Source organism: Crotalus tigris, unplaced genomic scaffold (genome assembly GCF_016545835.1).
Source record: "Crotalus tigris isolate CLP2741 ecotype Arizona unplaced genomic scaffold, ASM1654583v1 scf7180000020968.1038771, whole genome shotgun sequence".
Lineage (NCBI taxonomy): Eukaryota > Metazoa > Chordata > Lepidosauria > Squamata > Viperidae > Crotalus > Crotalus tigris.
Window position 1 is genome coordinate 320,660 of NW_024098284.1, and position 22,545 is coordinate 343,204.

Here is a 22,545-nt window from a genome sequence, read left to right on the forward strand (position 1 = left end):
TACATTTGGTTTTTCTTGCCTCAATCAATCAATCCTGTTAAAGAAAACTACGGACAAAGGGACTTCCGGTTGAAGCACGCTGCCCAGAGCAATGGAAAACCGAGCGGGTTAAAATGAAGCCGGCTTAAAAGGGAGAGAGTTAATGGTGGTCTGATGAGGGGGAAATGAATGCGTGTTAGCAGGAAAAGGGCTGCCCAGAAGGGTTAAAAGTTGAGTGTGATGGGAACGTGCGAAGTGGAAAAGCCAGGAACGAAGGTGGAGAAGGCGGATTGAACAGATTGTTGTTGGTCCTAGAGAAAGGAGGAATGAAAACAGAACCATAGAAGAAATAATAGAATAACAGAGTTGGAAGGGGTCTTGGGGGGGTCATCTAGTCCAACCCCCTGCTCAGGCAGGAGGCCCTATGCCATTTCGGACAAGTGGCTGTCCAGTTTCTTCTTAAAAACCTCCATTGATGGAGCATTCACCACTTCTGGAGGCGAGGAGTTCCACTGGTTAATTGTCCTCACTGTCAGGAAATTCCTCCTTAGTTCCAGGTTGCTTCTCTCCTTGAGCAATATCCATCCGTTGCTTCTTCTCCTGCCTTCGGGTGCTTTGGAGAACAGGTGGAAAACCCCCCCTTTTTTTCTTTATGGCAGCCCCTCAAATATCGGAAGACTGTTACTATATGTGCAGGGAAAGTGAAGGTGTGTAGAGGGAGGTTGTGCATGATGGACAAGGTTGACGAAGCCTGAAAAAGACAAAAATGAGAAGTTTATGTAAAGCAGGGCTCTTCCAACTTGGCCCTTTTATGACTTGTGGACTTCAACTCCCAGAATTCCTCAGCCAGGCACGTGTGCCTGGCTGAGGAATTCTGGGAGTTGAAGTCCACAAGTCATAAAAGGGCCAAGTTGGAAGACCCCTGACTTAAACCATCATTTTCCCAGCCAAGGCCCCGACGTCTTACGTCGTCCATCTAAACAAGTTCACTTTGTTATGGGAACCGTCTGCTTCAAAGCCATGCCTGTTCTGGTGTCCTTGAAAAGCTTTCAGGCTCTCCCTGTCTTCAGCAGAATCGTAGAAGTTTCGTTTCTCCATCTAACCCACTGGAAAGTAACACCTCTTCCCCGTTACTCTAAAGGCAAGCAGAGGCACGTAGCTGCCACAAAGTTTCACCCTTGACACGTGGCAGCTGTTGAATGACAGCTGCCAAAAACATTACAAAAGAGGCTCAGTCCCACGGCCAATCTTTTTTATGATGACCGATCCATTTTGCAACTGTCGTGACGCCTACAAACATAACGGGCAGGCACCTTTACGGTTGCACGTTATAGAGACTACGTACGATTGCCGTTGCGTCCTCAGGTCTCATTCTCTCCGGATGTGCTCGTACAAAGGCTTGAGAATGCCCCTCCCCCGGTGTCACTGGGGGGTGGCATTCTCAAGTGGGTCACTTTGTGTCCCAGGACGTGTGAACTGTGCCAATTTGGGGAAGGCGTCTGTTGCCCACATCCCATAGGGCTGCCAGATCTGCCCTTGTTGTTGTTAGTTGCAAAGCCGTGTCCAACCCATCGCGACCCCATGGACAAGGTTCCTCCAGACCTTCCTGTCCTCTACCATCTTCTGGAGTCCATTGAAACTCATGCCTCCTGCTTCAGTGACTCCATCCAGCCATCTCTGTCGTCCCCTTCTTCTCTTGCCCTCAATCTTTCCCAGCATCAGGCTCTTCTCCAGTGAGCCCTTCCTTCTTCTCATTAGGTGGCCAAAGTACTTGAGTTTCCACTTCAGGATCTGGCCTTCTCAAGAGCAGCCGGGGTTGATCTCCTCTAGGACTGACCGGTTGGATCGCCTTGCAGTCCAGGGGACTCGCAGGAGTCTTCTCCAGCACCAGAGTTCAAAGGCCTCCATTCTTTGGCCTTTCTCAGCCTTTCTTATGGTCCAACTTTCACAGCCGTACATTGCAACTGGGAAAACCATGGCCTTGACTATACACACTTTTGTTGGCAGGGTGATGTCTCTGCTTTTTAGTATGCTGTCTAGATTTGCCATGGCTTTCCTCCCCAGGAGCAAGTGTCTTTTCATTTTTTGGCTGCAGGTCCCCACCTGCGGTGATCTTGGAGCCCGGGAAGATAAAACCTGTCACTAATAGTGACAGATCTGCCCTGCAGAATCCCGAACCTCCACTAGATGGCGGCTTAAACAGTGTAGGGAGCCCTTGGCTGCCCCCTTGTGGTCATCCAAGGAAAGTGCTCCCTTCCATTCCCTGGGAATTTAACTTCCGTATTTAACATAGCCTATGGAAGAGTTCCAGGCAAGTAACCAACATTACGGATGTTTTGCCCTCATCCGCGGCCTTCGTAGGGGTGCAATCGGCATGGATGTGGCATCTTGTGGGTGCTGTGAAGACGGGGGTCCTTCTGCATGCAAGGCCCGTGCATGGGGGGGAGTATGCGGGGGGCGTTCGAAGAAGCTTTCTGCGTTTGACGCTTGCTTTGAAGTAGAAGAAACACTTTGTTGAAGCATTTTTGGCATGGATATAATCGGAGTGGGGTCAGTGTCGGTCGGGGGTCTGTTTCTGTCCTGGCTTTCCTTTCTGGATTCTGTCCAGGCCTGATCACCGGGAGTCCACGGCAGATCGCTGCCTCGTATTTCAGCGCAGACGCTGCTCCCTGTCGGGGTTCGGCAGCAGCAACTCTCTGCACCCCACTGATGGGGCTGCTTTCCGCTGCTGCTCAACGTCCGCGGGCAGCATTGGGGTGCCGCTGTCTTCCCCAGGGAGCAGAGCGCACCCCCCAGAACTTCCCTACTCATCCTTCAGAGCTGTCCAAGAGGCCAAAATGGAAAGACGGTGTTAGATACAGGTTTTTTTTGTTTTTTTAATCCTCTGGGATTTACTTCTTCCTTTCCCAAGAAGGAAACGGAGGAGGAGGAGGATCCATCCCTCTTTGGCATCCTTGCTGGGATGGACATGTGTTTTTTGCGTCCGCTCCAGCTCATCCAGGTCCCCGGAACGGCAGCAGGGAAGGCGTCCTTTCGGCCATTCCTGCCTTTTCGTGCCAGGTTTCCATGGAATGGCTTGGAAATGAGTGAAAGCTCACCTGCTCCCGGTGATCACGCAGTCCTCTCGTTTCCTCCTCTCCTCTCCTCTCCTCTCTTCTCCTCTCCTCTCCTCCATCTCCCTCTCCCTGTCTCCATCCTCATCCCTCTCCCTGTCCTCTCCTCTTCTTACCAATCATCCGTCTCCCTCCTTTCCTTCTCTCCTCTCTTCTCTCCTCTCCCCCTTCCTCTCTCTCTCCCCTCCTCTCACCCATCTGTCCCTCTCCCCTTCCCTCTCCTCTTCTTTCTCCATCATCTCCCTCTCTCTTCTCCCCCTCTGTCTCCTCCCTCTCCTCTCTCCCCACCTGTCCTCTCCTTTCCCTGTTATCTCCTCTCTACTCCCCTCCTTCCCCTCTTCTCTCCTCTCCCCCACCTGACCCTCTCCCCTTCCCTCTCTCTCCTCTCCTTCTCCTCTCCTCCATCTCCCTCTCTCTTCTCTCTTCTTCCCCTCTCCTCTCCCCAACTTGTCCATCTTCTCTCCCCCACGTCCTCTCCTTTCCCTATTATCTCTCTCTCCCTCTCCTCCCTCCCTCCCCTCTCTCTCTCCCCTCTCCCCCCACGTCTCTCTCCCCTTCCCTCTCTCTCCTGTCCCTCTCATCTCCCTGTCCTATCCTCTCCATTATCTCCCTCTCTCCTCTCCCTTTCCTCTCTGCTTCCCCTTCCTCTCCCCTCTCCTCTCCCCAACCTGTCCCTCTCCTCTCCTTTCCCCATCATCTCCCTCTCTCCTTTCTCCTCCTTCCTTTCTTCTCTACTCCCTCTCCCCCACCTGTACCTCTCACCTTCCCTCTCTTTCCTCTCCTGTCCCTCTTCTCTCCCTCTCCCTGTCCTGTTCTCTCCCTCTCTCCTCTTCTCTCTTCTTCCCCTCCCTCTCCCCTCTCCTCTCCCCAACCTGTCCCTCTCCTCTCCTTTCCCCATCATCTCCCTCTCTCCTCTCTCCTCCTTCCTTTCTTCTCTACTCCCTCTCCCCCACCTGTACCTCTCACCTTCCCTCTCTTTCCTCTCCTGTCCCTCTTCCATCCCTCTCCCTGTCCTGTTCTCTCCCTCTCTCCTCTTCTCTCTTCTTCCCCTCTCCTCTCCCCAACTTGTCCCTCTCCTCTCCTTTCCCCATCATCTCCCTCTCTCCTCTCTCCTCCTTCCTTTCTTCTCTACTCCCTCTCCCCCACCTGTACCTCTCACCTTCCCTCTCTTTCCTCTCCTGTCCCTCTTCTCTCCCTCTCCCTGTCCTGTTCTCTCCCTCTCTCCTCTTCTCTCTTCTTCCCCTCCCTCTCCCCTCTCCTCTCCCCAACCTGTCCCTCTCCTCTCCTTTCCCCATCATCTCCCTCTCTCCTTTCTCCTCCTTCCTTTCTTCTCTACTCCCTCTCCCCCACCTGTACCTCTCACCTTCCCTCTCTTTCCTCTCCTGTCCCTCTTCTCTCCCTCTCCCTGTCCTGTTCTCTCCCTCTCTCCTCTTCTCTCTTCTTCCCCTCCCTCTCCCCTCTCCTCTCCCCAACCTGTCCCTCTCCTCTCCTTTCCCCATCATCTCCCTCTCTCCTCTCTCCTCCTTCCTTTCTTCTCTACTCCCTCTCCCCCACCTGTACCTCTCACCTTCCCTCTCTTTCCTCTCCTGTCCCTCTTCCTCCCTCTCCCTGTCCTGTTCTCTCCCTCTCTCCTCTTCTCTCTTCTTCCCCTCTCCTCTCCCCAACTTGTCCCTCTCCTCTCCTTTCCCCATCATCTCCCTCTCTCCTTTCTCCTCCTTCCTTTCTTCTCTACTCCCTCTCCCCCACCTGTACCTCTCACCTTCCCTCTCTTTCCTCTCCTGTCCCTCTTCTCTCCCTCTCCCTGTCCAGTCCTCTCCCTGTTCTCTCTCCTCTTCTCTCTTCTTCCCCTCCCTCTCCCCAACTTGTCCCTCTCCTCTCCTTTCCCCATCATCTCCCTCTCTCCTCTCTCCTCCCTTTCCTCTTTCTTCTCTCCTCCCTCTTCCCTCTCCCTCTCTCCACTGATCTCCAAGGTCCCTTCCAGCTCTGTTTATTCTATGTCCCGTGTTCTGTGTTCCCCTCTTCCTGCTTCATTTTCACGCCTGTTCTCCTCTCCGATTCCTTCCTTCCTTCCTTCGCAGTCTCCTCTCTGCCTGCTTCAGGAGCGCGGAAACCCGGAGGGACCTCCCCCAAAGACGCGAAGCCACTTCCAGACATTCCAGCCATCCGGATTCGGCCTTTCCTTCCTAAAACCAACCTGTTGGAAGGAGCTGGAGGAGATTTTTGTATTTGTCCAACTCTTTTCATCATAGGGGGAGGGGCGGACAAAAATGACTTTCGAGGTGTAGCCAGGCAAAGTGGCCGATGGAGTCTGGGCAGAGGGCCGACGGCGCCGTCCTGACCTCCCGGCACTCGATCGGCTTCTACATCTGTAGTTTCCGTCACACCGGATCCGCCATTATCCTGCGACGTCACCCGCTTTCACGAGAGGCGTGAAGATCTGGAGATGTTTCCTCTGAACAGGACTTGGTTCCCCAGAACTCCTTAAAACGGGGCTCAAGAAAGGAACGGAAACGCGGATTCTCCCGAAGGCGCCTTTTCCAGAGGCAACTAACTCCCTTTGTTTCTCCTCGAAGACGTTTCGCTTCTCCTCCAGGAGGCTTCTTTAGTTCTGACGGAAGGATTTTGATTCCTTGCGGTCCTCTGGTCATTGAGGATCTCCCTGAGACTCGTTGAGGCCTGTTGGAGGTTTATCTGGGCCCTGAATCAGAGTGCAAATGGGGATGGCTCTTTTTGGGGGGGAACCGCTGAAAGGACCGTGTTGTACAGTAGATAGGAGATGGGTGGTGTGGTCTCCCTTCCCCCTAGAATGACCTCTTTGAAACTCAGATTGTGGGTTAAATGCTGGTCCGGGACTAGCAAAATACAAAACAGGGAGGAAGCATTTCTGCGGGCAGAGAAATTATGGATCAATGTTTTCCTTGGGGATGGCTTCTGGCCATTCACAACTCACAAACTCTTCTACCTGGGTGGGCCCAAAGCTTCGCAGACACATCTGGATTTGGCTGGGGCTGCAGCCGCAGTTTCTCTCCACCTCTGCTTCTGAGCAGCCCGTCCGATCCAAGCTGTGTCCACGCCTTCCGACGTCATTTGCTCAGGCTTTGGAAGAAGGTCGAGAAATGGCTTTTGATGTGCTGTTCGTTGTGTGGTTGTCTCTCCCCCCCCCCTCCAATGGGTGCCACCACACCCAGATAAGAGAGTGGGATAAAGCTGAGAACTGCACAGCGTTTGATTTGCCGAAGCGTTGGTTGCGAAATGAAATAAAGGCGTTCAGCTCCCTAACACCGGAGAGAAGTCAGGGTGGGGTCCATTTTTTGCAGCGTTGAGGTTGAAGAATCAGAATTCACTGGCTTTTAGGGCAGGGGTCCCCAATCTTGCCCACTTGAAGACTTGTGGACTTCAGCTCCCAGAATTCCTCAGCCAGTCTCTTCTTTGGTGGAGCACCCACTACTTCTAGTGGCGAGCCGTTCCGCTGGTTAATTGTACTCACTTCCTCCTTAGTCCCAGGTTGCTTCTCTCCGTGGTGAGTTTCCATCCGTTGCTTCTTGTCCTGCCTTCAGGGGTTTTGGAGAAGAGGTGGACCCCCTTCTTTTTGGGGCATACCCCTCAGATACTGGAAGGCTGCTATCATGTCACCCCTAAGGGAGGTCTGACGTGTGTGCCTGGCTTAGAACTCTTGCCCAGTCACAAGAGGCGTAAGATTGATCTCCCCCAAGATCCTGAAATGGTCTAGGGTCTCCTGCCTGAGCAGGGGGTTGGACTAGAAGACCTCCAAGGTCCCTTCCAACTTTGTTATTCTGTTATCCATAGAGTTGGCTGGGGCAAGTAGTCTTAGATCGTTTGGAGGAAAGTCTGGCAGGAACTGGGACCAGAGATGATCAGCCATGGACCTTTCAGACTTTTCTGCTGGGATGGATGGATGGATGGATGGATGGATGGATGGATGGTTGGGAGGTTGGGTGGGTGGGTGGGTGGATGGATGGATGGATAGATGGAGGATAGATGAGTGGGAGGGTGGATGGATGGATGGATGGATGAGTGGGAGGGTGGATGGGTGGGTGGAAGGATGGATATATGAGTGGGAGGGTGGATGGATGGATGGATGAGTGGGAGGGTGGGTGGATGAATGGATGAGAGGATGGATGAGTGGGAGGGTGGATGGGTGGGAGGATGGATGGGTGAGTGGGTAGATGGATGGATGAGTGGGAGGGTGGATGGATGGATGAGTGGGAGGGTGGATGGATGGATGGATGGATGAGTGGGAGGGTGGATGGATGGATGAGTGGGAGGATAGATGGATGGATGGATGGATGGATGGATGGATGGATGGGTGGGTGGGTGGGAGGATGGGTGGGTGGGTGGGTTGGTAGGTGAATGGGTGGATGGGAGGGTGGATGAATACAGATACAGAGAGAGGAATGGAGGGAGGATGGATGGATGGATGGATGGATAGATTGATGTGTACGGAAGGAAGAAAGGAAGATGGATGGAGAGCACCTCAGTTTGGTATGATCCTATACAGGCCATCCTCGGCTTAACGCTGTAATGCAGCTTGGAATTTCCATTATAAGTCAACGACAGTCATAAGTCAGGGCACCCCATGTGACCAACCCAATTTTAGGAGGAGGGGGAGGAGGACTGAGGGGTCCTTGTTACTCTCTGATCTTGGCCATTTTCTGGCAGACCCAAAGGTGCTTTTTCAAGAGAGAAATGGGCTTCCATGTTTTTCTTTGAAGCCATTTCGCTTCTCATCCCAGAAGCTTCTTCAGCTCTGGAAAAGCCCCTTTGGGAACAACCACGGCCTGGATGACAGAGAACCTCACCTTAACGTTTCAAACCCAAAAGAAAGAAGTTGCAGGACTCCATTTCCAGACCTTTTAGGGCTGGCTGAGGAATTCTGGGAGTTGAAGTCCACCAGTCTTAAAAAGTTGCCAAGGTGGAAGACCCCGGCTTTAGGGATAAGCAATTAAACCTTTTTATTGCTAAAGAGCCCGTGCACAGGAATCTTCTCAACTAACGTCGGTGTCTGCCAGGAGTTAGAGAACAGTCTGCATCGCTCAAGGGAGGAGGGGTTTGGCTTGCTGGTGGCCACGCAGGGATTCTAGGCTGATCCCTCTTTTCACTCCAGCCTCCGCTTCTGCCACGCCTTCTCATTCTCAGACCTGGGCCAAAAGTCCTGTCCGCCTTCGGTCTTCCTGTCCCAAAGTGTGCTACCGATTCTGCAATAAACGTTTACCTCTCAGCTTTGCTCTCTGCGTATTTTCCTTTGCCTCTTGCCAAAATTTCTTCATTCTGTCCTCGGAATCACTTGGGCTTTCCACTGCAGACCCCCACATGCCTTTCAATCGCCCAGCTGCACCTTTACCTCATTTCCGGAATTGGCTCAAGCCAGACACTTACAAGTAGTCCATCACTTACAAGCACAATGAATAGGAATAGGAATGGAGTAGAGTTGAGTAGAGTAGAGTAGAATAGGAATAGAATAAATATTGGAGAATAGAATAGAATAGAATAGAGAATGAATAGAACAGGATAGGATAGGATAGGATAGGATAGAATAGAATAGAATAGAATAGAATAGAATAGAATAGAATAGAATAGAATAGAATAGAATAGAATAAATATTGGAGAATAGAATAGAATAGAAAATAGGAGAAAGAATAGAATAGAATGTAGAATAGAATAGAGTAGAGTAAATAGAATAGAACAGAATAAATATTGAAGAATAGAATAGAATAGAATAGAATAGAATAGAATAGAATAGAATAGAATAGAATAGAAAGAATAGAATAGAATATAGAATATAGTAAATAGAACAGAATAAATACTGGAGAATAGAATAGAATATAGAATAGAATAGAGTAGAGAGAATAGAATAGAATAGAATAGAACAGAACAGAATAAATATTGGAGAATAGAATAGAATAGAATAGAATAGAATAGAATAGAATAGTGCAGAGCTGGAAGGGACCTTGGAGGTCTTCTAGTCCAGCCCACTGCTCAAGCATTCAGCCAGGAATTTGGGTTCTAAGGCATTGCAGTCTTAACTCCTGCCTCCACATGACTGGACCCAATATTACAACTGTTTTTAGGATGCCTGTTTAGTGAAACAGGTGGTTGTTAAGCAAATCGTGTTGTCATAAATCTTAATCCAATTTATCAGTGTTTTTTTTTTCTGGAACTCAGCAAAAAATGTCACAAACGCAAAATATGTAGCTGTCAAGTGCTGCAGCCAGTTGTGGGTGGGAGCCAGTTGCCAAGCATCCAGAATATCCCACCTAACCATGAGTGTGTGTTTGTGTGTGTGTGTGTGTGTGTATGTGCAGTAGTTGTAACTTTGAGGATGGCTCCTAAATACAATAACTTTCTTCAAATCTATCATAACTTTTAGTGATCATTAAGCAAACGGTCGTAAGTAGGTAGAGAGACAGACAGACAGACAGACAGACAGACAGACAGATAGATAGATAGATAGAGTATTAATAGACAGACAGACAGATAGGTAACTTTTACTGTCATTTTGTTACTGGGGGCACAACGGCACACATTAAAAATGAAATTTAGTTGTTTGCTCTCTAAGTGTACACATACACAACACACATTTAAACATACTATATACAACTAAGTCTACTGAAATGCATTTTAACTCTCTTGTCCAGCTGAGTTGGAAAGGCCACAGCGTGCGCACACACACACGCACACACCCTCAAGCCAGCAAAAACATCCCATATGTTTCCACTGACTATATTCACCTGATATACCAAACCTACTTGGTATATTTACGTCTATGGAGATTCTCAATCATCCAGGTGCTGTGTGTATGTGTTTGTGTGTATATGTGTGTGTGTGTGTGTGTTTCAATCAGAATAGAGCTGGAAGGGACCTTGGAGGTCATCTAGTCCAACCCCCTGCTCAAGCCTGAGACCCTATACCAGGGGTCTTCAAACTTGGCCCTTTTATGACTTGTGGACTTCAACTCCCAGAAGTTGAAGTCCACAAGTCATAAAAGGGCCAAGTTTAAAGACCCCTGCCCTATACGATTTCTCTCCAGTATCTTCTTAAAAACCTCCAGTGTTGGAGCATTCACAACTTCTGGAGGCAACTTCTGTTCCACTGGTTTATTGTCCTCACTGTCAGGAAGTTTCTCCTTAGTTCCAGGTTGCTTCTTTCCTTGATTGGTTTCCATCCGTTGCTTCTTGTCCTTCCTTCAGGCGCCTTGGAGAATAGTTTGACCCCCCATTTCTTGGTGACAGCCCCTCAAATAGTGGGAGACTGCTGTCATGTCACCCCTGGTCCTTCTTTTCTTTAGATTAACCAAGCCCAAATCCTGCAAAGATTCTTTGTGTTTTAGTCTCCAGGCCTTTAATCATCTTAGTTGCTCTTCTTTACATGCATGCAAGCATGCATGTATGCATGTGTACATGTGTAATTTTATTTAAAGCAAAGTGCAAAATACAAGCCCCCCCCAAAAAAAAAATCCAAAAGAAAGACCAAAAAGAAAAAAAAACACAAAAGAATCTAAAAGTGCGTCATACATATACACATATTATCACCTCCTTCAACTGAATACTTGTTTTTTTGTTTTTTATTTTTTTTATTTTTAACCAACAAAATAAAACAAAACATAACACATACACACACAATATATACTCCTCTCCCTTTTTTTACAGCGATTACGTAACAATAATCTATTATTTACATTTCCCCCCTTATTCTTCTTTAGAATATTTGTCCTTATTGCCCCGTTATTTCTTATTTACATTTTTCTTCCTTCATGTCTACTTCTTACTAAGAATAATTCATATTATTATTATTATATATTATTATACACATATTTTCACTTTTGACCTTTCCATATTCTCAACTGAATACTTGTTAATACATTACTACAATATGGGTTCCCCACCCACCCCTTACAAAAAAGCCCCCCCCCTAAAATTTTTAAACTAATAAAATCTATTTTCAAGGGATCGACCTGTATGTTGTACTAGTGACAAAATAGTTAACAGGAAGAATAGTAATGCTAAAACAAAACAACATTAAACTCTCTGTTAACGAGACTTTATTCTAATCCCCTGGTAGAAATTTTACCGCAGCATTTTCTCCATCCCCTGTCGTTCCAAAAGCTTAAAAAAACAGCTCATCCTGGATCAAATATCCACATTCATTTCTTAGTGCCATCTCTCCTCAATTGTCGTCTAATTAAATATAATAGATTCAGTCTCCAAGACTGGTCTAATCTTCCCATCAGAGTCCAATAGAAGTGGTTTCCAATTAAGTGTAATCACTCCATCCAGCCTCCCTCAATCTTCGCAGGAAAAAAAGAACTTGTCACTTCCCCTTCCAGTGACAGTCCTGATATTTTAGGGATAGGCAGACTTAAACTTTGGGAAAACAGATGAAATCCACTCTTTATTAGTTCTCCAGCCCTGAGGATATATATATATATATTTGGTCTGGAATTGGATCAAAGGCTTTCTGTATATCTTTATCCAAAACAAGCTTGCTTGTTTTCCTGCAGACGTTTCATGACCCAAGCTAGGGAACGTCATCAGTGCTAGAAGGGAGGGGGGTTTGCGGGGAAGAGGAGGAGGAGGGGTCCTTGGTCCTCTGAGCTGGCTTGTTTTCTTGCAGACGTTTCATGACCCAAGTAGGTAGCCTCATATAGTGCTAGAAGGGAGGGGGGATTGCAGAGAGGGAGGGAGGAAGGGAGGGAGGGAGGGAGGGAGGAGCAGATAGAAAAGAAAAAGAATCAGTGAGTGGAAGGATGGAAGGGAAGGAAGGAGAGGATAGAAAAGAGAAAAAGAATCAATGAGTGGAAGGATGGAAGGGAAGGAAGGAAGGAAGGAAGGAGAGGAGAGGATAGAAGAGAGAAAAAGAATCAATGAGTGGAAGGATGGAAGGGAAGGAAGGAAGGAAGGAGAGGATAGAAGAGAGAAAAAGAATCAAGTGAAGGGTGGAAGGAAGGAAGGAAGGAGATAGAAAAGAAAAAGAATCAATGAGTGAAGGGTGGAAGGAAAGGAAGGAAGGAGAGGATAGAAGAGAGAAAAAGAATCAATAAGTGAAGGGTGGAAGGAAGAAAGGAAGGAAAGAAGGAAGGAAGGAAGGAGATAGAAAAGAAAGAATCAATGAGTGAAGGGTGGAAGGAAAGGAAGGAGAGGATAGAAGAGAAAAAGAATCAATGTGAAGGGTGGAAGGAAGGAAAAAAAGAAGGAAGGAAGGAAGGAGATAGAAAAGAAAAAGAAGCAATGAGTGAAGGGTGGAAGGAAAGGAAGGAAGGAGAGGATAGAAGAGAGAAAAAGAATGAAGGGTGGAAGGAAGAAAGGAAGGAAAAGGAAGGAAGGAAGGAGATAGAAAAGAAAAAGAATCAATGAGTGAAGGGTGGAAGGAAGGAAGGAGGATAGAAGAGAAAAAGAATCAATGAGTGGGTGGAAGGAAGGAGGGAAGGAAGGAAGGAAGGAGAGGAGAAGATAGAAGAGAGAAAAAGAATCAATGAGTGAAGGAAGGAAGGAAAGAAGGAAAGCCTGAATTTAACACTAACTTCCACTGGGGAGGTGAGGGACGCACAGCTGTGTGCAGCAGCAGTCCAAAAAGCTAACACAATCCTGGGCTGTATAAAGAGAGGCATAGAATCAAGATCACACAAAGTACTAGTACCACTTTACAAAGCCCCAGTGAGGCCACACCTGGAATACTGTGGCCAATTTTGGTCACCGTATCACAAAAAAGATTGGAAAAAATTCAGAGAAGAGCAACTAAGATGATCCAAGGCCTGGAGGCTAAAACATACGAAGAACGGCTGCGGGATTTGGGTTTGGCTAGTTTAAAGGAAAGAAGAAAATAGGGGAGACATGATAGCAGCGTTCCAGTAGTTGAGGGGCTGCCCCAAAGAAGAGGAGAGGGTCACATTCTCCAAAGCACCAGAGGGAAGGATGTAAAACAATGGTTGGAAACTGATCAAAGAGAGAAGCAACCTGGAATTAAGGAGAAACTTCCTGACAGTGAGGACAATCTACCAGTGGAACAGCTTGCCACTAGAAATCACGGGCGCTCCATCCCTGGAGGTTTTTAAGAAGAGACTAGACAGTCATTTGTCTGAGAGGGCATAGGTCCTCCTGCTTGAGCAGGGGGCTGGACTAGAAGACCTCCAAGGTCCCTTCCAGCTCTGTTCTATTCTACTCCTTCCAGCCCTGCTTCTGGGGCACCATCGCCGTCAATTCCTCCAGGTTTTCCTTTTTCCTTCTCCTTCCTCTCTTCCCAGGAACTCCATCCAGGCTCAGCCTTCCTACGGATCCAGTTCTCCGCCGCTTGGGAAGATCGGCGGCCTGAACAAGCTCCCTTCCGTCAGTCAGCTCATCAACCCCCAGCAGCGCAACACCTTGACCCCCACCAGCATTCCCGACAGCATGGGAGCCAACAGTAAGGCATAGTTTTTACACCTGGTTTTAAATTGTATTCCACCTTTTACGTCCTTCGTAAAGAACTCAAGGGAATGAACACATCCCACACATCTTCCTCCTCCTGTTTTCTGCACAACAACAACCCTGCCAGGTAGTTTGGGCTCTGAGAAAGAGGGACTGAACCAAAGTCAACCAGCTGGCTTTCGTGCCTAAGGCGGGACTAGAACTCACCATCTCCTGGTGATTGGCCCACAGTCACCCAGCTGGCTTTTATGGCTAAGGCGGGACTGAAACTCACCGTCTCCTGGTGATTGCCCCAACGTCACCCAGCCAGTTTTCATGCCTAAGGCGGGACTAGAACTTACCGTCTCCTGGTGATTGGCCCACAGTCACCCAGCCAGGTTTCATGCCTAAGGTGGGACTAGAACTCACCGTCTCCTGGTGATTGGCCCACAGTCACCCAGCCGGCTTTTATGGCTAAGGCGGGACTAGAACTCACCGTCTCCTGGTGATTGGCCCAACGTCACCCAGCCGGCTTTTGTATTTAAGGCGGGACTAGAACTCACCATCTCCTGGTGATTGGCCCAAAGTCACCCAGCCGGCTTTCATATCTAAGGCGGGACTAGAACTCACCGTCTCCTGGTGATTGGCCCACAGTCACCCAGCCGGCTTTTATGGCTAAGGCGGGACTAGAACCCACCGTCTCCTGGTGATTGGCCCACAGTCACCCAGCCAGGTTTCATGCCTAAGGTGGGACTAGAACTTACCGTCTCCTGGTGATTGGCCCACAGTCACCCAGCCGGCTTTTATGGCTAAGGCGGGACTAGAACTCACCATCTCCTGGTGATTGGCCCAACGTCACCCAGCCGGCTTTTGTATTTAAGGCGGGACTAGAACTCACCATCTCCTGGTGATTGGCCCAAAGTCACCCAGCTGGCTTTCATATCTAAGGCGGGACTAGAACTCACCGTCTCCTGGTGATTGGCCCACAGTCACCCAGCCGGCTTTTATGGCTAAGGCGGGACTAGAACTCACCGTCTCCTGGTGATTGGCCCAACGTCACCCAGCCGGCTTTTGTATTTAAGGCGGGACTAGAACTCACCATCTCCTGGTGATTGGCCCAAAGTCACCCAGCCGGCTTTCATATCTAAGGCGGGACTAGAACTCACCGTCTCCTGGTGATTGGCCCAAAGTCACCCAGCCGGCTTTCGTGCCTAAGGCTGTTGTGCAAATTATGGATGGAGATCCCAGTTTTGCAAAGTAGTCCTCCCACCACAGTTGGGAGCAAGGTTGTTGCTCCCAATTGTGATGGGTTTTTCAAGTTATGGCGGCCACACACAAATTGTATTTGGGTGCTTGGCAGCCGACTGTAATTCCAAAATCTGTGGACATTAGACCCACATTGTTTCTCAAACATGGCCACTTGACAATGGCTGGCCTTCAACTCCCAGAATCCACCAGCCAGCATGCATTAAGAGGGCTGGACTTCCACTCCCTGAATTCCTCAGCCTGAATGCTTTATGATGGATGGACGTCAGCTCCCAGAATTCCCCAGCCAGCCTGCTTTAAGAGCGGTGGACTTCAACTCCCAGAATTCCCCAGCTTATCTTTGACCTGCCATTTCTTCCCTTCTCCCGCCCAGTTCCGATGATGGGAGGCCACATGACGATGGCGGGCGACATGAACGGGCTAAGCCCCACCCAGACGCTGGCCCCTCCCCTCTCCATGCCGTCCACCTCCCACTGCACCCCACCACCGCCGTACCCCACAGACTGCAGCATCGTCAGGTGAGTGAAGGGAGCAGGAGGGTGGGGCCACCACCGGGCGCTTGGCACGGGGAAGGGGTTTCTGTTCGATCGTGGTTAGCCCCGAGGCCGACTCTGCACCCTTTGCGGAAGCAACGTCTTGCGCTGGCTTAGCAACCTGCCTGTTTCCCTCACTTTTGCAGAGGCAAAGCTTATCTGCGCGGGCATCTCCCGTGTAAGCCTGGGGGTGCACAATAGGTGCCCAAGGGAACGGAAGGGACCTTCTCACCGGGTGGGTGACACACAGGCGTCAGAAATAAAATCACACCCGAATTTGGCCCGGGGGTTTAGGTGTGGCCGCCATCTTGACTTTTCTGACCCGCACCCTTCAGACTCTCCTGTGCCCAGCACTGACTTTGGAGCTGCTTGCCTGCTTCCAGGAGGGAAAAGGATCTTGGCTTGGCTGAGCCGGGCTATTGAACTCTCGGATTGACTGCTGCCATTCCCGGTCTGTGGGGCTGCCCTTGGAGATAGCACATTAGCCACCCAAAGGGCTGCTGGGCTCCCAGTTGCAGATAATTAGCTTCAATGCCCCCGTTTGAGACCTCGGCGGTGGGTCTTGTCCCGCCAGACTCCGGACACGGATCGGTTTCTCGCACTCGCTCCACATGCCTCCTGTAGAGGCAAGGACTGTGCCCGCTTGCCAAGGGCAGGGCCTTTGTGGCTGGCTCCAGACGACCCTTCCGCCGGGGCTGGCCATTCTCCCCCCTCGGAATGGGACCCCTCCCCGTGGCCAACTGCCCGCAGCGTGACTCCTTTGCGGGACAATTCAGCCGATCACCCAAAGTTAAATTAATTTCGACGGAACGGCGGCCGGCGATAACAAAATAAAGGTTTCATCCAGAAGGACGAGAGTCACCGTTGTTTTGACGGGAAGCGGAGGCTCACCCAACCGTAAAACCAAGCGAACGAAACGCTTCGGACGGCACTGAATTGTCCCGTGGCAAGTAGTCCCACGGCGAAATGGCTGTGGCGCGTTGGCCGTGGCGAGTTATCCTAGACCCTCGCGCACCCCCCCTCCCCTCCTCTGGGTGGTTGGGGTCTCTATTTTCAACCTTCTGCCCTCGCGCCTCGTGGTGGTTGCGCTTCGGCTGTTGGCCTCGCTTCGTTGCTGCTTGGGCGCTTGGGGAAAGCAGCCGTGGGGTGGGAGCGGGGGGTCCGGGAGAGCGACTCGTCCTGGAGAGGGGGGGGTCCAAGGGAATCGCCCCCTCACCCACTTTAGCGGCCTTGATGGGATCCTTCCAGCCGAGCGTCCCCTTCCACATGGCTGACTCCAGTCTCCCAAACCCCCACTTGGTCTGTTGGTTCCACTGCAGTGGGACAACCCCACGGAAAAGACAAGAGACCGCAACGCAAAACAATCAACTCTTGCTTCTAAGATTCAGAGGTTTATTTTGCGAATGATTTGGAACACAGCAAGCAGTGGGGTTTTCCTGGGGGGGGGGAGAGCCTCTGTTCCCCCCCCCCTGACCCATCCCCTCGCTGGGCCTCCTCCAGTTTTCCTGCCAACGGGAAGCACCCCACTCCGGTCCCTCCCCAGCTGGGTTGTTTTGTTGCAGACGCTTCACGACCCAACTAGGTAACAGCATCCGTGCTAGAAGGGTGGGGGGTTGCAGAGAGGAGGAGGAGGAGGATTGTGGGGTGCTTGTTGCTCTCTGAGCTGGGTGGTTTTCTTGCAGATGTTTCATGACCTAAATTAAGTAAGATCCTCAGTGCATTTAATATCATTGCTACACTGAGGATGTTACCTAGTTGGGTCATGAAATGTCTGCAAAAAAGCTACTCAGCTCCTCCTCCTCCTCCTCTTCTCCTCCTCCTCCTCTTCTTCTTCTCCTCCTCCTCCTCCTCCTCCTCCTCTTCTTCTTCTTCTTCTCCTTCTCCTTCTCCTTCTCCTTCTTCTTCTTCTTCTCCTCCTCCTCCTCCTCTTCTTCTTCTCCTCCTCCTCCTTCTCCTCCTCTTCTCCTCCTCCTCCTCCTCTCCTTCTCCTTCTTCTCCTCCTCCTTCTTCTCCTCCTCCTTTCCTCCTCTCCCTCCCCCTCCCCCTTCCCTCCTTCCTCCTCCTCTTCCTCCTCCTTCTTCTCCTTCTCCTCTTCCTTTCCTCCTCTCCCTCCCCCTCCCCCTTCCCTCCTCTCCTTCCTCCTCCCCCTTCCCTCCTCCTCCTTCTCCTTCTTCCTCCTCCTCCTCCTCCTCCACCACCACAAACCCAACTCCTTTCTAGCCCTGATGATGTTACCTTGTTTGGGTCACGAAACGTCCGCAAGAAAACCGCCCAGCTCAGAGAAGCCGCCGGGACCCCCTTCATTTCAACCCCTGGGCTACAGAGATTCTCCTTTATAGAGTGCCTGGTGCGGATCTTGCCATGTTTTGGGCTCTGCGGTCTGGGTAACCTGCTCATCTCAATTTCTCCTTCTCTCTTTCCCCCCTCCTCCTCCTCCTCCTCCTCCTCTCTCGTCCACCCTCCTCGTCATCCCCCTGCAGTTTCTTAGCGAGGCTGGGCTGCTCCTCCTGTCTGGATTATTTCACAGCGCAAGGGCTGACCACCATCTATCAGATTGAGCACTACTCCATGGATGTAAGTAACCGACTCTCCCTTTCGTTCCCTCCCCCCCCCGGGTGGGGGGGTGGGAGTGACAGACCCCAAACCTCCGAAATGGGGTGGCTGAGCCCTGCCGATGCCCTCCGGAGGGGAGACCGGGCGGGTGGTGGACAAGAGCACGTGATGGCCACTCTCCCAAGCCCCCCCCCCCCCGCTTCTCCTCCTGAGCCCGTGCGCGTAGTTGTAGGGTCTTTTGCAAGGTGTGGGCCTAAACGTGGAGTTTAGCCGGTCACGGGAAATGCCCGGCGCTATTTGCAGACAATGCAGTGACCGCCGGCGGCCTGCAGCCTTTCCTTTGCCCACCCCCAGCCCCCTTTTGCCCCTCTGCAACTGTCCCCTTGAAATTGCTTGCTTGGCTGGGGTGCTCTGGGGCTCTTTTGGGGTTCAGCCTGGCCGCACCCCCCCCCCCGCCGCCCCGCTCTCAGCCTGGCGGTCTCTGCGCTTCCTCGCTGCCTCTGGCTGACCGTCTCTCGCTTGTGATCGGCCATCAGCGGGAGGGACGTCTTGACCAGTGTGCCAGGCAGACTCCAGAGCAGTCAGGATGGAGTTAGGGGTGGGGGTGGGGGGTCCACTTCTGACCCCAGGAGGTTAATAGCAGAATTGTTAATTGTGGAATTGTGGGTGGTTTTCCAAAACCGGATGGGATAACCATTGGATTGAGATGGTGTGAAGTCTTCTGCCTGAGCAGGGGGGTTAGACTAGAAGACCTCTGAGGTCCCTCCCAGCCCTTGAAGTCTGTGATTCTAAGAGCATGCATCAAAGTCCTGCTGACCTTAGGACAGGGGTAGGCAACCTTGGCTCTTTTATGACTCGTGGACTTCAACTCCCAGAATTCCTCAGCCAGCTTGGGGCAACTATGGCCGCTTCATGACTCGTGGACTTCAACTCCCAGAATTCCTCAGCCAGCTTGGGGGAATTATGGCCCCCTCATGATTCGTGGGCTTCAACTCCCAGAATTCCTCAGCCAGCTTGGGGGAATTATGGCCCCCTCATGACTCACGGACTTCAACTCCCAGAATTCCTCAGCCAGCATGAGGAACTGCGGCCTCTTTATGATCTGTGGACTTCAACTCCCAGAATTCCTCAGCCAGCATGAGGGAACTATGGCCCCTTCATGACTCGTGGACTTCAACTCCCAGAATTCCTCAGCCAGCATGGCTCAGCTTGGAAACCTCTCCCTTTCCCCTCAGCATGGCTGGCTCAGGAATTCTGGGAGTTGAAGTCCACGAGTCATAAATGAGCCAAGGTTGCCTATCCCTGATCTAGGAGGCTCACCACTTCGAACAGGAGGACTTAAGACAGAGGTAGGCCACCTTGGCTCTTTTTTGACTCGTGGACTTCAACTCCCAGAATTCCTCAGCCAGCATGGGGGAACTATTGCCCCTTCATGACTGGTGGACTTCAACTCCCAGAATTCCTCAGCCAGCCTGGCTCAGCTTGGAAACCTCTCCCTTTCCCCTCAGCATGGCTGGCTCAGGAATTCTGGGAGTTGAAGTCCACCAGTCATCAAAGAGCCGAGGTTGCCTACCCCTGTCTTAGAACATAGAATGATAAGCTTGGAAAGGGACCACAGAGGTCTTCTAGTCCAGCCCCTTGAGAAGAATCGAACAGAAGACCCCACACCATTCCAGACCAGTGGCTCCCCAAACTCGTCTTAAAAGCCTCCAGTGATGGAGCACCCACAACTTGTGGAGGCAACTTCTGTTCCACAGATCGATATTAATCGATTAAAAAGTTAGGAAGGTATCCCATTGAGCTCAGCCGGCTTTCTGAACGGATAGTGGATCCAGTTGCTGTAACAGGCCTCTCAATTATCAAAGGTTGATAATCCAAGACAGTTCAATATTTGGGGGGCTGCCACAAAGAGGAGGAGGGGGTCTCCCTATCCTCCAAAGCGCCTGAAGGCAGGACAAGAAGCAACAGAGGGAAACTAACCAAGGAGAGAAGCCACCTGGAATTAAGGAGAAACTTCCTGACAGTGAGGACAATTAACCAGTGGAACAGCCTGCCTCCAGAAGCGGTGAATGCTCCAACACTGGAAGTTTTTAAGAAGAGACTGGACAGTCACCTGTCTGGCTTGGTATAGGTTCTCCTGCTTGAGCAGGGGGCTGGACTAGAACACCTCCAAGGTCCCTTCCAGCTCTATTCTATTCCACCTCCAAGGTCCCTTCCAACTCTGTTGTTCTGTAATTAACTCCTTGTCTCCAGAAGTTGTGGGTGCTCCCTCACTGGAGGCTTTTACGAAGAGACTAGACAACCGTTTGTCTGGAATGGTATAGAATTTCCTGCTCAAGCAGTGGGTTGGACTAGATGACCTCCGAGGTCCCTTCCAGCTCTGTAACAGGGAGTCCTCGAATTACAGTCCAGAATTTCTGTTGCTAAAGAAGACAGCCCTTTAGTGAGTTTTTCCCCATTTATCCACCTTTCTTACCGCAGTCGTTAAGTCAGGAACACGGTCGTTAAGTGAATCTGACTTCCCCTTTGAGTTTGGTTCTCAGGAGGTCGCCAGAGGGGATCCCCCGATTCCCCGGGGACGCTGCAATCGTCGTAATTATGAGTCGGTTGCCAAATTTGGATGCCCCGACCAGTGGGAGGCTGCAGTGCTCCTAAGTGTGAAAAACGGTCACGAGTCTCTTTTTTTCACTGCTGTTGTAACTTTGAACGCTCATTAAATGAACTGTTGTAAATTGAGGACTACCTATATTCTCTTGTTCTGTTAAGATCAAGCTGTTGTCAAAAGCAATGCGGGGGGGGGAGGGAGGGAAGGAGAAGGAAAAGAAGGAAGAGAGGGAGGAAGGAAAGGAAGGAAGAAAGGAAGGAGATGATGGAAGGAAGGAGATGGAAGAAGAGGAAGAATAAAGGAGACGGGAGGAGATCAGAAGGAAGGAGTGTGAGAGGAATAAGGGAAGGAAGGAGATGGTGGAAGGAAGGAAGGAAGGAAAGAGATGGTGGAAGGAAGGAAGGAGATGAAGGAAGGGAATGATGGAAGGAAGGAAGGGAATGAGAAGGAAAAGGAGATGGAAGAAGATGAAGAATAAAGGAGATGGGAGGAGATGAGAAGGAAGGAGTGTGAGAGGAATAAGGGAAGGAAGGAAGGAAGGAAGGAGGGAGGGAGATGTTGGAAGGAAGGAAGGAGGGAGGGAGATGTTGGAAGGAAGGAATGGAATGAGAAGGAAGGAAGGAGATGGTGGAAGGAAGGAAGGAATGGAATGAGAAGGAAGGAAGGAGGGTGGAAGGAAGGAAGGAGATGGTGGAAGGAAGGAAGGAGATGGTGGAAGGAAGGAAGGAAGGAAGGAGATGGTGGAAGGAAGGAAGGAATGGAATGGAATGAGAAGGAAGGAAGGAGATGGTGGAAGGAAGGAAGGAGATGGTGGAAGGAAGGAAGGAAGGAAGGAAGGAAGGAAGGAAGGAAGGAAGGAAGGAAGGAAGGAAGGAAGGAGATAGTGGAAGGAGATGATGGAAGGAAGGAAGGGAATGAGAAGGAAGGAAGGAGATGGAAGAAGATGAAGAATAAAGGAGATGGGAGGAGATGAGAAGAGGAAGGAAGGAGTGAGAGAATAAGGGAAGGAAGGAAGGAGATGGTGGAAGGAAGGAAGGAAAGAAAGATGATGGAAGAAAAGAAGGGAATGAGAAGGAAGAAGATGAAGAGTAAAGGAGACGGGAGGAGATGAGAAGACAAAGGAAAGAGAGGAAGGAAGGCATCTCCCGGTGGTGCTGAATCTCTCTCTCTCTTTCTTCCTCCCAGGATCTGGTGAGCCTGAAGATCCCGGAGCAGTTCCGCCACGCCATCTGGAAGGGCCTCCTGGATTACCGGCAGCTGCACGACTTCTCCTCCCCGCCCCACCTCCTCCGCACGCCCAGCGGGGCCTCTACGGTCAGCGTGGGCTCCAGCGAGGCCCGGGGCGAGCGGGTGATCGACGCCGTGCGCTTCACCCTCCGCCAGACCATCTCCTTCCCGCCCCGCGACGACTGGAACGACTTCAACTTCGACCTGGACGCCCGCCGGAACAAGCAGCAGCGCATCAAAGAGGAAGGGGAGTGAAGGCCGCGTCCCCTCCTCCGGCTGGCCCGAAGACCCTCCCCCACCCCAGGGTCTTCACACACACACACACACACACACACACACACACACACACACACACACACTCCCCTGTTTTCTGTTCTGACACTCCTTCCCCAAATCGGTGGGAGGGAAGCCAAGCCCGGTGCACGCCACGAACTCACTCGCGACCTGTAGCTTTTTTACCTTCAAGCGGTTGTTGTTGTTTTGCTTTGGCTTTAAAAGCTGGCCGTTGTTTTTATGTTTTAAATCACAGCTGGGGTGTGTGTGTGTGTGAATGTGTGTGGGTGTGAGGGCTGGGTAACTTTTACGGTTAAAAGTAAGGAAGCCCACCACCCCCACCCCAGAAAAATGGATGATTTGTCTGGCAAATTACCGCTCTTTGGCTGACTTGAGTGCGTCTTTTGTGGGAGATACACACACACCGTCCAGTTTTTGTTGTTTGCACATGCAACGTGTGCTGTAATTGTGGCCAGGTCTTTCCCGGAATTGCAGCCTCACTTTAGAGCAGCGCTGTCCAATCTTGGCCACTTCCAAGACTTGTGGACTTCAACTCCCAGAATGAATTTCCTTCTGCCTCCTCGAGTGGAGAGACT

At 50.8% G+C, this 22,545-nt stretch overlaps 1 protein-coding gene across 5 annotated transcripts in view; it reads left to right on the plus strand.

Moving 5' to 3' along the window:
* TP63 (tumor protein p63) overlaps positions 1 to 22,301 on the plus strand; it is a 160,648-nt gene extending 138,347 nt beyond the window's left edge. For 3 of the 5 annotated variants that reach the window (XM_039369089.1, XM_039369090.1, XM_039369091.1), the window contains 4 exons: positions 13,351 to 13,508; positions 15,132 to 15,276; positions 17,772 to 17,865; positions 21,635 to 21,931. In XM_039369089.1, coding sequence (XP_039225023.1) covers positions 13,351 to 13,508; positions 15,132 to 15,276; positions 17,772 to 17,865; positions 21,635 to 21,931 — 694 coding nt within the window. Of the gene's footprint in view, positions 1 to 13,350; positions 13,509 to 15,131; positions 15,277 to 17,771; positions 17,866 to 21,634 lie in introns of all 5 variants that reach the window. The other 2 variants (XM_039369088.1, XM_039369093.1) reach the window with 2 other exon arrangements.
* The last annotated feature ends 244 nt before the right edge of the window (positions 22,302 to 22,545 follow it).